Source organism: Drosophila gunungcola, assembly GCF_025200985.1.
Source record: "Drosophila gunungcola strain Sukarami chromosome 3L unlocalized genomic scaffold, Dgunungcola_SK_2 000002F, whole genome shotgun sequence".
Lineage (NCBI taxonomy): Eukaryota > Metazoa > Arthropoda > Insecta > Diptera > Drosophilidae > Drosophila > Drosophila gunungcola.
In genome coordinates, this window is record NW_026453178.1 from 2,011,727 (window position 1) to 2,029,429 (window position 17,703).

At 40.0% G+C, this 17,703-nt stretch overlaps 2 protein-coding genes across 4 annotated transcripts; one reads left to right on the forward strand and one right to left on the reverse strand.

The window, feature by feature from the left end:
* Positions 1-1,626: 1,626 nt before the first annotated feature.
* LOC128257022 (ecdysone-induced protein 75B) lies at positions 1,627-4,551 on the forward strand. Its single transcript, XM_052987818.1, has 2 exons — positions 1,627-1,841; positions 1,872-4,551. Exon 2 carries the CDS (start codon positions 1,982-1,984, stop codon positions 2,939-2,941), a length of 960 nt encoding a protein of 319 aa, XP_052843778.1. The 5' UTR covers positions 1,627-1,841; positions 1,872-1,981; the 3' UTR covers positions 2,942-4,551.
* A 10,452-nt stretch (positions 4,552-15,003) lies between these two features.
* LOC128257018 (gamma-glutamyl hydrolase) lies at positions 15,004-17,625 on the reverse strand. Of its 3 annotated transcripts, none has more exons than XM_052987811.1 (2): positions 16,972-17,625; positions 15,004-15,998 (listed from the first exon to the last, which is right to left on the reverse strand). In XM_052987811.1, the coding sequence occupies exons 1-2, from the start codon at positions 17,157-17,159 to the stop codon at positions 15,131-15,133; spliced, it is 1,056 nt and encodes a 351-aa protein (XP_052843771.1). In that variant the 5' UTR covers positions 17,160-17,625; the 3' UTR covers positions 15,004-15,130. The 3 variants fall into 3 exon arrangements, with proteins under 3 accessions (XP_052843771.1, XP_052843772.1, XP_052843773.1); XM_052987812.1 differs by lacking the exon at positions 16,972-17,625 and adding an exon at positions 16,513-16,905; XM_052987813.1 differs by lacking the exon at positions 16,972-17,625 and adding an exon at positions 16,274-16,478.
* Positions 17,626-17,703: the final 78 nt, after the last annotated feature.

Sequence of the window (17,703 nt, forward strand, 5' to 3'; positions counted from 1 at the left end):
TTTGGCCAAAACAAAATCACTGGTCGCTCTGACGTCAGTCGGTGTCAACAATTGCGCCTCTAATTAGATGTTCATGGTTTTTCAAGGGGGAGTGGGGAAATCCAAACGGTGTCGCCACCTCCTGATTCCTAGCTTTTAATACGCCCCATCTTTCGGGACTTCATACCCTCCCACTTTATTATCTCAAAGTCAAAACAAAGGACTTTATTAAGCCGTCGCCGTCTTAGCCTGCCTTAAAATGCGTTCACACAAAATTGGCATTCGGCTTTATTTATGGCGCATTAAAATCAATTTTGGGCGCAATTAAATAAAAAGCAACAAAAAAGGGACCAAACAGCCCGAATCTATTTTCGGCCCTCAACTTAAGTGAGGTGAAATTTTGCTAAAATATTGCTTTTGGGCCAAGCCTCTTGGTTTCTTAAGGGACCCTGCTTATAGCTCTTGAAAACTGTCAGTGCCAAGGATATTTTTAGGCAAATCAAGCACAGGCCTCTCAAAAATCAGCACCATCAAGCCCCTCATGCTATTTTCGACAATAGCAAATTAAATCAACCAAGAAAGTCAAACGGAACAAAGTGAAATGAAAACGTCTGGCTGATTAATAATTGATGGCTCTGTGGGGAGAGAAAGAAAAACAATTAAAGGGAGTAAAATTCTTTTCGGAATATCAGATGGCTTACACTGCGTTTGATGAGCTAAGTGGTATTCAGCTCCTTCATTTTAATCTTAAAAAACACGTTAGGTTCATGATTTTTTAAAATACAACACTTTATGAATTCTTAAGAATTACAAGCTTATCACAACTAAAATAATTAATTTAAGAAACGTAATTTTGAATCGCCGTCAGTGTCCTGTATCCTTGAATGACTTACGCGGTTGAGTAAATAGAGTAGGTCATTATAGTTATAGTTTTTAGACATAGTAATGCTGATATCCTAAGGGCAATCCACCTAAATGCCACCAGTTCGATAATGTGTGTCACATGTGCGCAACTAAAATGGATGTTCAAAATTGGATTATAATTTTCTTTGCTTTACAAAGGTTAAATATTGCTGGTAAGTTATTTTGAAATAAGCTTATGCATACAGCTGTTTAGCCTAACCAAATTGTTCAAAAGTTAAATTGTTTTTACCTAATGTACCTAATATGAACACCGCAGTTGAATGCAATTATTTTATTATAATTCTGGAGCCTTAAATAATATAGTTCTTTAGTTTCTTGAATGCACTATATCGCCGGTAAAATACTGGGTATATGACCACCTCGAAGTTTCTAAAACTGATTCCCCGAGTGCGTGCATTGACACCACCTGGCGGCCAGCGGCACAAGCTACCGTGGGAGAGTGCAAACAAGAAACAAAAAACAAAACAAACCAACGGCGGTAAACAAAATTCGCTTCCCGTTTTATTATTAGGCAACAATGCAGGAACAAAGGATGCGGAAAGGAGCAGGGGCGGCGGTCGGGCAGGGAGGTGGACCTCTGCACAGGCACCCGCTCTCTCTCTCTCTCATTCACTCTCTCTAAGCGCTCTCGTACGCTCTCTCCGATGGAAACTTTGCAGATTGCCGGGCGAGGCTATAAAAGCCAGCGGCCTCCGATTTGCCGACTCACAAGCGGCAGGACAACGTGCCCAGTCGGTTCTCTCTTACTCTCGCTGGATAAAGGAAAGGTAAACACAGTGGACAAAGACACCGGTTGGAATAACAAAGGAAGCGGAGAGTATTTGACCGGAAGCGGAAGTGCAGCCATTTGCAGTGTCCTCACAAACAAAGAGATTACTCATACGCACCAGCGAAATTACGCATACGCATGGTGGGCAGCAAAGGAAACTACGAATTAAGTCATAAGCACTGACTGCACTCTTATTAAGGAAATTACGCATACGCACGGGTGTCAGTTGCCTGGTAATAAGGAAATTACTCATACGCCTGAGTGGCCTTTGATGAGGTGGGTGGTTGCCTAAAATAACGAAGAACAGAGATGGGCACTCCTCATGTCTGCTTTGCCGATGAGCAGCAGCACTTGCCTCACAAGACCGCCAGCAATGGCAGCCTGAACAACAACAATAATACGAGCAGCAGCGTCAGCGGCAGCGGCAGCCAGTCGAAACTGGAGGTGGTGGGCCACAACAACACACCCTCGCCGGGCGGCAGCCTCAGCGTTTCGCCCACACCCCGCTACGAACGCAATCTGGGCTTCTTTCGGCAGCTGAGCCGCCGCTTCGGCCTGAGGTCGCAGGATGACCTAGTTCAGTCGGATGACGCAGCCAGCGTTGCAACAGCCAGAGGAGCCGGGGTCACGACGACGCTCCAAGAGGAGGACGCGCACAGTTCATCGACCGACTCGTGCTCCTCGGGGCGTGGCCTCAGCGCCGCTCACCAGTCGCGACTCGAGCTGATGTCCATGTCGTGTGCCTCCAGCGAGACGAGCAGCACGCTGGACATCGAGGAGCAGCAGGAGCAACTGCAGCAGCAGCACCATCAGCAGCAGTCACAACAGCCACTGCAATCAAAGAAGAAGCCGATTAGCCGGGCCAGTTTCTCGCGTCTGCACCGGCGCTCCACCTCCTCGTTGCGTCGCGCCTTCGAGAGCCTTTCGCTGACCTCGCGTTCGCTATCCTGCAGCGGACCCTCCCCCCCGCCTCCGCCGCCGCCACCCCCAACAGCACTGCCCCTCAAGTCGGCTCTCAAATCCGCCTCAAATGTGGAGCTGCACAAGCAGCAGCATTTGCAGCAGCAACAACAACATCATCACCACCACCCAGCGGGCAGGTCATCATCATCATCGACCAGCAGTTCGTCGTCCAAAAGCAAGGTGAAGCCGCCGCCGCAAAGGATCCTGCGGCAGCCCGTCTCCTACACATATCTCAAAGGAATGTCCGGTCTGCCGACGCAGCGAGTGCCGCGCAGCTCCGTCTGCTGTCAGTATGCCAGGCGCTAAGGATCTCCAACTAAGGCATAAATAAACAAAGATATCCGGCAAAAGTAAGCTCAGTATCAGGATGCACTTAATCAGCTAATTAGGCAATCAATTTTTTTACCCAGTTATCTTATTTTTGAAATCCATTAACATTATTTTGAATTATATTTTAAGGGTAAGGTAAATTTTGGTTTTCTCCATTATCACCAATAAATTTTTATAATTTATTGACCAACCATCAAATACTTTTATGTTATTAAATAGTATTTATTTATTAAACATCAACCACAAAGTCAGTTCACTTATTTATATTTCAGTTATCCCAAAAAAAACCAACTTTAAACTTAATTCAAACTTTAGTTTTAAGCAACAAACAAAACACAAACCTCAAATTTAATAGTTTCCTAAGGTTTTTAATTTTTTTTAGATTACATTCGAATACAACCTATACCAAGATATTATAATTGTAAGAACCTTAAAATCCTTACGATAAGTTAAGAACATCTTTAAGGAATTGCAATTAATTCTTATTGCAGAGGCCTAAGAAATTAATTACCCCTTGAAAAAATCATCATCAGCTCCCTGAAATTCATTTCAAAATCTGTGATACAACAATCGTAATCCTTACCCTTATCCTCCCATTAACTATTTCCTTTCCAAGTCCATTATATCCAAAAGTCTTCAACAAAACATCGGCATAATTGGAAAAGCTCTAACAAACTTACATGATAAAGTTTTATAAAAATTTGAATAACTTTTGCACTTAATATATAAATTAAATCGTAGATGCGTAGAGTTTGTCAGATATAGAGCCTATATACACACATTTGTCACCGCTTTGATGTTAGATCAAGATCATTACACGCATACCAAAGACTGTAAACGCAAAACAAAATTAAGAAGAAATTAAGAAGTTTGATTGAATTGATTGGAAAAGTCACCATAGATTTCCTTTTTGTATAAATTCTTATACAATTCGTGCCTTTATCAAAAAGTCAAAGCAAAAGAAGATTCACATAATAAACATTTGTTCCAAGAGAAAATCACTTAAAAAGTATATGATAAGTTAAAATAAATTTCCTTTTTAAATGTTAAATGGGATCAAAATTTGTCAGGCATTTATCTATGTTTCGCAATCCTAAGAAAATCAGCCAAAAAATGTCCTAAAAAACTTAAATTATTTATTTTAAGACTCTTTATTCTAATAAAACTAATTTGCCAAAAAGAATTAACACATTCCAAAATATAATAAACCAGCACTCCAGTAAGTAGAGTTCAGATGTAGATGATATATATAGCAAGTCTAACAAAGCCGCGAAACTGACTTAAAAGTATTCAACATATACATTACTTTAGCCGTTATAGACATTTACAGTTTATAGAGAAAAATATTAAGTAAAATGCAAACCAAGGCCTAACTATATATACTATATATATGAATGCAAACGCATTGAATCGCAAGCCAAAGCAATAAAAGTTGAAGGATTATACAGAACAATATCAGCATTAATATACAAATATATATACAGCAGCATCTACTTATTAATAACTATTTACCTAAGCAGCAGCAAAAGCAGCAAAGAATTGTAATCATCTGAAAGGCCCATAGCCACAAAGCAAAGAGAGTTCAATAAAAGTGAAATAATTTACACCAAAACTGAAGTGTTTCTATTCAAATGGGTCCATCTTTCATTTCATAATATCACAATTTCCATATTAACTTTAGCATTTAACATTCAAAATTGTTGTTTCCATATCAACCAAACTTACGCCCTCATATACTGCTTACGTTATCTTTATTTCATCTTCTGGTGACACCAATCGAAAAGTTTTTCCATAAAAAAGTTGTCCAAAAATAGCTACAAATCAATGATGATGATGATTATGTGGAAACTGCAATTAGGAGAGTCTGGCATGAAAAGGAAAATCCCCAACGCACGGGTGAACCTCCTATAATGGCCCTAGCATCGAACCAATCCTCAACCCGTCGCCATCGAATAATGTGTGTGCTGTGTCCAAGGAAAGTAGGTCAACGATTGAATTGCCATCAAGATTTCTCTGTTGCTCCGTTGCTCCGTTGGTCCGTTGCCACTCGTATTCGGTTGTCAAGACGCTGTATATCTTGACGGGGGATTCATACTGAATTTATAATGAGTCTAAGGACGTCTGAAGGCGTTTGATTAATATGCTTCCAACTGAATTGGCAGACAATAAATATCGAATAACGGGGGCTGAAACCGCAGCACAGTGACAGTTTGATTTGACATCGGATGGGATCGGGAATGGGTTTGTGTTTTGCATTGATTGATTTGTGGCTGAGCGACAGATTTCAAATTAATAGCGGATTCCCGCTGGGAAATGGAAACCCTGCAATCATCATAAAAATCCATTTGTTTTGGCGAATCAAATTAACGAAATTATCAGGAATATTAAGCTTGAAGTGGTGGCAACCGCTGGGAGATTGGCATTGTTTTTCCCCCATGCCGATTTAATGGCTCATCGAAGTTTCTGCCACTAAATGGCCGACACAGTCACGCACTCGATGTTCCTGCTGTTTGGTTGTGGCCCAACAACAAATTACGGTTGGTGGCCAACACCACACTCACACACTCAATCACTTAGGCCTCCTCCGTGACGTGACCGAAAAGTTGATGAAAAATGTCAGAATCTAAATATTTTCGCAACACATCCCATATCAGAAATTGGCTGGCTCCTAGTCTGAGGGCTAAAAATATCCTTTGACCTAATTCTCGTTGACAGTCGACAAATGTAGGGGCATTAAAGTGAGATGAAAAGATACGCAACCAATTGTGGGACGACTATGGGGCGTATGTGTGATTTTTACAGCTCTGATTGTTGCTCATACGTAGTGTTGGCTGCTCTTTGGTTGGCTTTTCCCATTCGAGTTGAAATTGCAAATGCTCGTAACAATAAAGTGAGCATTTCCAGCAGCCAGCCGCAGTCACGTAATCATTTTGACAGCATTCAGGAACTAGTTTCCTCCTCGCATCCTCCTTTTGCGGTCGACTGTCTTTAATATCCCATTCACCAGCAGCTGTCGCCTCCGACCCTGAGAATAGCTATTTTTAAGCATTTAATTAAGTGCCTGTGCTGGGGTGAATATTTTTAGCATTTTCTTTGCTATTTCCATACGGGTTTCGCTTGTGTTTCCACCCCAATCTTTCGGTTTAAGTTTCATCTCTATACATACGGGAGCCGAATGTTCCTGTGCTGCTTATTAATAATAAACGCAAATAATTTTAACATTCGTTTTTGTGGTGGAGTCTCGAGTTGCTCGCTTTATGGGCCCCTCAAGGTAACGCGAGGATTTCATGGAGGGAATCGAATGCGGGATTCCTTTTAACAGGTTACGCGGCATTAACTTCTCGCAGGCAGTTTGGGGCCTCAGCCTCCAACTTTCTCCGCATTTCTGCCGCCCCTTTCCCCTGTTTTACTCATCGGAATGGGGACTCTTTATGAGGCAGGGCGTGTTAATTTGCAGCACGCGCCGCGCATGAAAAGTTAAGGCAACGGAGGGGGATCAAGAATGTGGTCAACTTGTTGCCACTTCACTGATTTGAATTGATAGAATGCGGGAAATACCCTCACAATATTTTAGGCCTTAAAAAAATGTATACAAATAGCGTAAGAAAATAATTACAAATTTAACATTGACAAATATTTAAAGTAATTTGTAGGAGAGATTTTATTTGTACTGATTATCAAAAAGGTGTTCACGCACATTTTAATTTGAACATGTTTCATTCTATGTTTGAATTAAGCTTAAAATTCGAAAATAAAAATCCGGCACTATTACTTTGTTTAAAATGCATTACACATTTTTAATATACTTTTTTTTGTAGACTCAAAAACTTTTTTTAGGCTTCTTACTGGGTAAAAACATGCAGACCGCTGTGAGCAAACAGCAGCAAAGTAATTAATCTTCTTTTTGGCTTTGCAACACATGAGGGTGGGAAAAATGGTAAGCAAAAAACACTCCAGCGTAGAAATTTGAAGAACAATCTGAACTTGCGGCCTACTTTGTCAACTTTTTGACTGTCTTTTAGTGGCGGCCTTCACTTTTGGCCGCCAAGAAGGGAAGGAAGAAGCCCCGCATCATTTTCATTTTTATTTCCATTACATTCCCTGTTTGTATGACTGCCGACTTCCATGTCAATATTTACTCGTATCTTGTTTACCTTTGCCATCTCATCATCAACATCGGTATGGTCTTTCTCCTTCATATTTTAACGCTTGCTCTCATATTTTTATTGTGCGTTTTTATTGCTCATGTTTCCTGCTTGTTATCTGTGTTGTTTCTGCCGGTTCTTAATGGCACTCGTCCTGTAATTTCATTTTTCAAACAAGATCTGGGTAGGGGAAAATTTAATGAAATTTTCAAGGATCCTATGGTCCTTGGTCTGCTATTTTTAGTTCGAATTAAATCATCGGTAATTGCCAAACATCCCACAAGCGTGGGGGTTATTTGGAAGGCATCACTTATGCTAATTCGCATTTTAACCCAAATATAGGGCTACGTGAGAACAATCAAGTGGCAGACTGGCAAATACTGTGCGATCTTGTGAGGAGTGGCACTCGAGCAGGATATGTCTCTGGTTCTGATTCTCATTTGATATGCAGCCTGTGTGTAGGTAATTGAACTTAATATGCATACAAAATGTCTACATTTCATAGCGACAACTGACAAGGAGACCCGAGAAAATAGGCTTCGGAAATTGAGCAGGTTGTTGGTTGATTGACGAAAGGAAAATTAAAAGATTTACGCAAAACAGATAGAGGCAAATACAATTTAGGTAAACCAAACGCAAAAGCTTGTAATCAAATGTTGTCGTAGAATAATACAAAAATTGTTTTAAACAAAAGACTAATAAACAACTTTACAATAGAAGAAAAACTTGTGATTACAAGTTGTCAAAAACAATTTTATTTACTAACATCTTTCAACTCAAGTGTGTCTAAAGTTAAAACGTTTCAGTAAACAAACCAAATACATATATGTTTTTTAATTTAACTAATTCTTCAATTTCGCAAACTTAGAGTATAGCATTGCATAAATTATGCATTCTTCTTCATGATTTCCTAAATGTTATGTTTGGGGGAACCTTTGAAGTACTTATCTAAGTCCAAACATAAATTGCCACTCCTCCGAATTCAGCTCCCTTTTCGTAATTAGCCATGTACTCAGGCTCTTTAGGCTTGTTCCCAAGGGACTTCAATTATTTATATGAAGTGACCCAAAACGAATGCATAAGCTGGCATCTGCAGTCAGTTCTCGGGCAAAACGAGCTTAGCAAACTACGTGTCTGGACCGACGGACAAATAAAAGAAACCGAACTGGAGGAAAAATAAACAAAACATTTATTCCAAACGCAGTCGAGCGGCCAAAAAGAAGGTAATAGACCGCACAGCAAACTGGGCCAATGCACGTACCATTTGTCAGGGCGAAAAAAGGGCCTAAGGGAGCACAATGTGTCCATAGTCTTGGTCCCATATTAATTAGTCTCCCACATAGACATAATATAATCACAAAAATTGGTGATAAGTGCGGTAGCTTTACGACTAAATTAAACAAATAGGTCATATATGTAATACATTATTATTCATTATACGGAATATGAATTTATTCAAATACTAAGATCACATAATTGGATAGATATCGTTATCTTAATATTTTTGTTTAATAAACTGATATTTGGAAATTTAATAAAACATAATATAGCCATCAACTAAATATAATATAATCTAAATTATATCAATGGGAAAAATAAAAATTGTACTTTTTTATATTGCTCTGTTTTGATTAAGTTTTAACTAACATATTTTTTTTAGAGGAGTTAGAGAAGTTTTTAAATACCAATTGGTGAGGGAATACTGGTTTCTTTGGCCCTGTTTTCATTCACAAATCGGGTGATGCAGTCGTCGACGTCGCCATCGCCATCGCCGGTCGAAGGTTAACGCCTGCCACGGAGGTCGTCCGATGACGATGACGTTTACCGCAACGGGAGCTGAACCGAGCTGAGCTCATTTGAGCCGGGCCAGGAATCCTTGAGCGGCTCCAGAGAGAGCGAGGCTGCGAGGATGTGACGATGCGGGGAGGAGAGAGGCCGAACGACCTTGCTGCGACTGCCGGTGGAACGGACTTCGCTCCTGAAAGGATTTCATTCATAATTGCCGCAAGAAGCCGTCCAAGTGCCAGACCTCCCGGATCACGCATCCTGTCCTCGACCTACTTTTATCTAGTTGTGGGATGCCCTCGGGAAACCCCGCATCCAAATTGGCAACTTTGTTTGCCTCATTGCTCCACACGTCGCCTGGCATTTAATTCGATTTTCGTCTCTGGCTCTGGTTCACTGGGCCAGCAGTAGTTCGCCTTTTATTGAGCCAAGGTCCATGGGAGAAACTGCCAATGTCTTGATGGGCTGGGAATATTCTGGCAAAGGTGGGTGCCACAAGGACATGCGGAAAGTAAGCTTAACAAAAACTTATGAATGAAGCAAATTTAATCGCCTAAGCGTTAACGGTTTTGCTATTTACCTTTAAGGTGAGTTAGTAATTGTCAAGATTACAGAAAAAGAATAAAATCGTTTATTTTTTTATTTTAACTAAAATACTAACAGAAAATTGTTATAGAAAAAGACAGCTGCATTATCTAAAAGCTTTTGAATAATTAAAAACAATACCACTTGTAAAGTGCCTTAAGGAATAGTTTCACTGTGATTCTGAAGAACAAAAATATTTGTTCTATAATAAAGTATAAGGAAAAATTCTATAATGAATTGAAAGCTGTCGATTTTCAGAAACAACTGTGTGCCCTTTGAGCACACTTATGGTGAATTTATGTGTGCTGACGCAAGCCCTTCCTTAATTAGCGAAAGTGCAAGGACAGCTGAATCGCTGGGTGCTTCATATGAATCCTGGGCAGTAAGTGACGCATGGCAGAGTCATAAAAAATCAATCGATTGCTAGAGAAAAGTGGCTTCATATCTCAGCTGAATCTCTGGTTGCCAGCAGCATCCATTTTTTTCACCGCTCTCTGGTATTTTATGCATTCCACGCGTTCCCAACAAATTGAATTTAAAACTCAATAATAATCAGTTTATAGCGAATACGACCAGTGGAGCGGAAAGTAGACATTTGCGTGGCGGTCTGGGGTCAAAGGGTGTTCGCGGGTGGGGTAGTGGGTAGTGGGTGGTGGGTGGTTGGTGGTGTATGCTTCTTTTCTGAAGAAGTATCTCCGCTGTTACCGCTGCGATAAGGCAAATGGCAAGGGCATCTGCGCTAAGCATCGTCATCCGTGCACCTAACGAAGGTTCTCCAAGTGGTGACGTCGGCACTGTCTCCCTCTCGCTCTCTCTCCCACACTGTCTGGTCCTCTCTTTCGCTCTTACTCTATCTCTCAGTTATTTAACTGGGTCAGGGGCTAACAGCTCGTCGCCGTCGTTGTTGTCCTTAGAGTCGTTGACGTTTGTCGGTTGCGGTTTTTCCGCCGCCATTTCCACACCTATTCGGAAAACCCCTTTTCCTACGCCGGAACTTGAAAGCGTCATACACAGGGCATAAAATAACTATCAACGCTTATATCTAATTCTTATGTGTTTTTTATAATTAAATGCAAAAAAATACATATAGAAACGGTAACCAACCGCAAGATCGCAAGATCTCAGCTTAATATGACGTCAACTTAATTTAGTTAATTCTGTTAAATTTTATATTATTAATTTTTATATTATTAAAATTAATATTTATATTGCAAGGAATCGAGTTTGCAAAAGAAAATTTAACTGCACTACATTTTTTAAAAAATCTAAAAAAAAGTAAGGTAGCATAAAGCTATTTCATTTAAAATTTAAGTATTTTAGAGATCAGTTTTGAATTGTGAATTATATTTATTAAACATTTAGTACATCTTTTATTCAATACGTGCGTCTTTTTCGTTTAAACTCTATTTCTATGTTTACTGTGTCCTCATTTTTGCCACATAATTGAATCGGCTGTGAATAAGGCCACCGGCGTGGGAACTGCATTTGGTACAGTTTCCTTTTTGCGGCTGCTGGTCTCTCTCTTATTTTATTTATTTATTTTTTTTTTTGTATTTATTTATATGCAAGCCACGCCCCCATCTGCCCTCGAAGCATTCATGTGCAGCTGAGCAGTCACCGCCCTGTCCTCCACTCGAACTTATTAATAAACCAAAAACCAAAGGCGTCATTCTGTCGCGTCGTGCCTGGCATAAAAACCGGACTAAAACGGATACTTGGATGCCGAGACATAAATAAAGTGCAGCTAATTTGAATGCACCGACCTTGAGACGAGCGCCCAGCGTCCAGCGTCCTGCGCCACCCACCAAAGACAATTGCAACAATTTGCATTGTGGCGCGCAAGGCAAGGATTCTTTTCGATGACTTGAGATCGCTTCAGCCAGAGGTCACAGCTAGAGACAAGCCGAAATCCTTAAGGACACTTGACCCACTAAAATTCTTTAAAAAACACCTCGCCGAGGTGATGACTGATGAGGAAGATAAAATAAAGATGAGGCCCACATCCTTGGTCTAATCCTTTCAAGGGATGCCACATGGGCGCGGGCTTAACCCAAATAATCGTATGTTTGCGAATAATGAAGCTTTTGTGTTGGTCCGCTGTCGATTGGCCTTCGAACGTTGCAAGAGCGCGGATGACGTCACAAGCAGAGCACTCACACACATACACACAAACACACATGTCACTATATATATATATATAGAGCCGATTTGGTGGCTTGCTGAATGTCACGCCCCGCCTTTCAGGTTAAATTTAGCCAAACGCGAGGCGACAGCCCATAATTGCCGGAGCAATGTAAAAATAAGATACCCAAATCAGCAGCACCAAATGGGCCGATAGCATTTGGGCCTTTAGCATTTAAGAGGCTTACCGCACCACACGCGCCCCATTAGACCAAAAACCCTGGGCCACCGAACCACCCAACCACCGTCCCTCAAAAGTAGGCAACGAAAATGGGCCAAAGTGAACGACAAATGTTTATGGCCCAGTTGAAGTCAGAGGCCAACAAAAACACGATTTGACAAATGAGAGAGCGGATGAAAATGGCAATTTTAATTGTTAGGGGGCGGCAGATAGTTAAAAGCTCTTTGGCCACGGGCACTGGGAAAAGATATTATCTTTGAGTGTTATGGAAGAAATTTTAAATTGAAAACGGAAGAATGAAAATTAAAAATAAGTACAGGACATACTTGTTCGGGAAATAATATCGTAAGTTCTGTGACAATTTAAATCATCAAATATGTAAATACTGCAAGTGTAGTTAACAAATAGTTTTACCATTGCCGATATTCTGAAAACTTAATCAATTTAAATTATTTATTTTTAAAAGTATTGGTTTTAATTTGAAATAGTTTATGCCAACCTGTAAGCCAAGTAATAGCATTTTCTAAAATATAATTAGAATCTAAAAAGTAAGGAAAATACACGACATATGCCCGTAAAATCTAGGAAGAATCGTGCTCCAATCAGGCCGTTCCTAAGTCACGCCCATTTGTCGGGTCAGTTAAAAGGATTACAGAGTCAGACTCACACGCACGCAAATATCACGCACTCACACAACGACACTCGACGGCATTTACAAGAGCTGGGTGTGTGTATCCGTATCCTTCAACTGCAGTTTAAATGCCAAATCAGCGTAAATTGTGCGTCTAGAGGGGGCTTACCAAAAAACTGCTGGGATGAAGCAGGGGGAGCCAACGTGAAGGGGTACTTGTGTCCAAAGGACCTTTGGCTTCTGCAGAATTTGTCATTTGTTGTTGCTGTCCTGCCTGCTGTTGTTGCTTTCGTAATGTCACTCGACGGCATCTGCAATGTCCTTGCAGCATGAGTTCAATGGCCCAAAACGTCAAGCTGCAGCCTGCAGTTGCGCTCTCCTGCGAGAGAATTCGACCAGATGTTAATAGTACGAGAGAAAAAATTTCTCTGTGGAGAGGCTGGGAAAGTCTGAGAGGGGGGGTGGGAGAAAGTGGGTGAAAAGCTGTGCCCGAAAGAGAGAGAGAGAGAGAAAGAAGGCCGGTTCAATGCACGGCAAGTAGGTTATAAAAAGGCAAAAGGCCGGCCCTATAAGAATCGTAGCTATGACGTCATTGTGAAAGCCGCACAAACACACACACATACACAAACAAAAAAGTGAGAAAAAAGGAAGGGGAGAATAAGAGGCAATTTGCAAATGAGTGAGAGAGTGTGTGTGTGTGTGTGTGTGTGAAAAGGCAGCTTAATTTTCAGTTGAGAAAACAGAAATATGCCAACTTTTACTTTTAGACTTTGGCCCGGACTACCTCAAATTTCCCACTCCCACTCTCCCACCCCATTTTGCCCACCCCACTTTTCGAACCCTTTTCTTCACCCCTGCCCAAGTGTAAATGTGTGTCTCTGCTAGTGTGAATACACTCATCTATGTGAGTGAGTCTATAAAATGGGCACAAGGGCATTTAATGCGGCATTTATGCTGACAACGTTTTTTTTTCCAGCTAGGATCACACAATAACATGAGTGCACATAAAAAACAAAACAAAAGAAACAAAAGAAATGTAAGTAAATATCATAGTAATACGCAAATATGCAAATCAATGAGATTTCGTGTTGATAAAAGCTTTAAAGATAAAGAATAAAATGTTTAATAAAAATATCCTTGAATCATATAAAAGGTAAAACTTTTTTAAAGAATTAAAACAGTTTATTAATTTAATGCAATGCAATATCCATTTTAACATTGAGTAAACAATAAGTAAACAATTAAAAAAAAATATTTCAAAAATAAAAAACCAGTAATTTCTAAAAGTTGAATTATTGATAATTAGTTATTAACACTTCCATGCCACATATAAAAAAAAAACATCTAAAAAAAGAAATTTACAGAAATTAAGCAGTGGCAAACAAATCAAGGCACATTTTTCGACTTAACAACAATGATTAACAAGTGAAGAAAAGGCTAGACACACATCTAGACTCATTAGCATGTGATTCCAGATCAAAAAGAAAAAGAAAATAGTCACAATAGAGGGGTAAAGGAAAAAAGGAAGCCAGACAGTGCGGAAAAGCCGGAGACCCAGACGCAGAGATACCAGGACATAACAATGAGAGTGGCAGCGCCAAGAAGCCGCAAACAATAATGGGAGTCGGACAAAAACATGTGCCATAACAAGCCGCTCCACCGGCAGCAATAATTCGTGTTCACACCTCAGACTGAACTTTAATCCTGGCGCGGAAAAACCTAAATAAATAACCAAGCCAGTGTCCGCCTAATGGAAAATGCAAAGGAATTTGCAAATAACCATTAGCCTGACGAAAAAAAAATTCCGTAATGTCATGCGCTAATTATGAGCAGAAAACCTTTTGACGAGCCCCCCGAGTGGAAATTTTTAAAGTAGACGCACGAAAATGGGCCTTCCAAAAAATACACCCAATGAATAGACAATTTTTAAAATTTTGGTTAGTAAATACCCTTTAGGAAATACAAAAAATTGTTAGGTATAACCTTCTCACCTACTTACACCTGCAATTTCAAAAATATAAGTAATTTATAATCACACGTTTAAGCCTGTACTTAACTTATTAGCTAAATCACTTGAAGCTAAAACCCAAATGCTGTCCTTTTCATTCCCACATCACTCAAAAATACACATACCCCTTGCCAAAGGAAACCCATAAAAATGAACAAAAATATTCCATTTGTTTGAGGGAAAACAGGAGCCAACGGAAAATGGCTTTCCCCCATTGAAAATCCTTGAAAACCCGAAAAGGAAAAGCGCGCACCAAAATTGAACGGAAAAGTACAGCGTGAAATTTGCATGAAACAAATGAGGAAAAGTACTTACAACTACTCTATGCGATGAGCAATTGAAATTGGAAATGGGAAAGAACAAAAAGGAAAATTTTTAGAAATGCCAACTGCAAAGAAAGCGTACTTAAGACAAGCTAAGTAGGAGCCCAAAAAAATTAGGGTACCGATAGCATTGTCAGCCAGCAAAAAATCATTTTAAACAATTAATATTTCTAAACAAATTAATTGAACAAATTATTACTTTTATTACATTAAAATACTGCTTTCCAATGTTATATATTTGGGTCGACTTCATTAAAATATAAAAATTCATCAATTAAAAGGTATTGAAGATCATGAGATCTTAGTTCATAGTTCACAGTTATTTATCACAAATCATCAGTTGAGGTAGATTCCACGGATTCATTTCGTTCCTCTGGATAGTTTACGTCCTTCTCAAAAAGATAGCACTGCAGCCAGTTGGAATCCTCGAATTGTCCCGAGAAAACGGGCTGCCAGTTCCAGATGAGATGTCGTGCTTTTAATTTGGGAGTATCGAAACGATTTGTGTTGCGACGACAGACGTCGACAAATCGACTGCCGAAGATTTGGGACAATTCGATGCCAGAAGAGGAATGCGCCAAGTAGCAGAGGTCCTTTGCATTAAAACGCTGCTCAAAAGCAGCCCGCTCTGGATGAAACTGGCAGCCGAAGATGGGAAAACGCCTGTGCTCGATAATCGTAATGAATTCCAGCCCAGTAGGATCCTTCTGGGTGGCCAAAGGACTCCAATCGTTGGCTAGACCGCAGGACTCCAAGCTCTCTTTCGTGATGCAATAGCGATGCTGGTGACAGGCAAATGGTTGCTTTTCCATCTCCTCAGCCACGGAATGCGGCAAAGACTTAAATAGCTGAGATTTCTGGTAGTTATCGACTAGTTTTACTGGCATCGCTTTTCGCATGGGCTGGCAATCAGTGCGAATTCTGGGATCCTCGGCAGCATGGATGAGAAGCAACTGGAAGCCAAGACAAGTTCCCCAAATGGGAAAATATCCGCCGACATCATCCTGCTTTCTCGCCCGCTGGTTCCGCTCCATGGCCAGCTGGTAAATGTGCTCGGCACTCCGGACACAATCGCTGGTCAGATCCGGACGGGCTTGCCTATCAGCCTCGGCGATGAAAACCGCTCCACCTGGCAGAAGGATGCCATTCAGCTGGTCCATCATCGACGCATAGTATGCTCGATCCCGACCGATCCTGCAGGAAAATCAATTATTAGGGTTTTCAAAACTATTTACTTTGGCTTTTTAAAAAATCACTTAAACAATCACAGACGATGGCAAAAATAATAAAACATAAATATTTGTATCTTAGTTCCAGAAATAAAGTTGTACAATGTTGTAAGGCTTAAAAGACCTATTCGTTTACTTGTTTGTAGGCATGTAAGCCATATATTGAACTAAAATGTATGGCATACATACCTACAAACTTAATACGTTAATAGTGCTAACAAATTTTTAAACGATTGTAACCTAATATGTTTAAAATATTTAAGTGTCCACCACATCATAAGTGTTCGCCAGCTACAATTAATAAACCTTAACTAAGAACACTTTTTCGCCTCATTCCTTAATCGCATGGCATTCTGCTAGAATTATTTGGCACACTGCCGAGCGGATAATTAATTCTCTTTGCTCCCCGGGCGTTTGCCTTTTAGTTTGTTTGTTTATGCAATTTGTTTATCATTTTGCTGGCGGTCTGCTCAACTCACCAGATGGGCACTGCCAATGCCCCGGCGGCCTCCAAGTGCTTAACGTAGGAAGCGGACAAATAACTGTGCCACTTTTGGCCATAAATGCGCCACAAAGATTGGGAGAAATCGATGCACATTATGCCAATGCAAGGAGCGGCTACCGATTTCTCGTTCATTATTTCAAAGTTGTAAGCGAATTCAAATCAACAGCACCGTCTAAGGCAACTACGTGACTACGCAAGATAAATGCTTGGAATACAGTCGGCTTATCAAACAACGTATATGCATTTAATTATAATAAAATAAATTAAATTGATTCTATGCCCTTCACTCATCCAACCTTTGGCTAGACTTAATGCTTTTTTTTGGCATTCTCTTAATTATCGTTACAGAACATTTATTATCACTGACACTTAATCAAATCTTTCTGCCCTTTCAAAATAAACTTTTCCACAATTAATATTTATAACTACTTACCAAATTGGCACTACATGGGCACCGGATGCTTCCAGAAGTTTGACATAAGACGCCGCTATATAGGAATGGAACTTCCGACCAAAATTCTGCTGCAACGTACTGGCAATATCGATGCACATGACGCCAATAGATGGTATTTCGTAGCGAGATTCGCAACTGGGACTTGCGCTCTCCGCCATGGTCGTCATCCGATTTGCGACTACGGCCAACAGAACAGCCGCACAAAACCGTACAAACGTGAACAAAGCGAACAGAATGCATTTGCAACTTGGCAAAATTTCAACAGCCTCGAACTTAGAAAAATTTCTCTAAAATTTGGTGGCCTACTTTTGGGGAATTTACGATATTTTGAAAATGGAAAATGACGAAAAACCAAGAAGGCTTTTTTTTAACGTAAAATGATTTGCACAAAATCAGAAAGTTTTGGGGGTGGTATTTACACCTCTTTCTTAGGTATACATACTAATTTTCCTCCTGAACAAATGTAAGAAAAATTATTTGACAATTATTAAACAAATATAACATGAACATTGAAAATGAACTACAAAATAAACTAAAGAATAAGTATTAATTCAATACCAAAAAATATAACCTATACTTATTAGGTTCATTTCTATACCGAAGAGTCTAAACTGTAGCCTTACAATTTATTTTTAGGCACATATGTTCGTGGTCTTAAATTATTACTCATCTGGTTATGAAATTTTTCATACCCATTAGTTTTAAATGTTT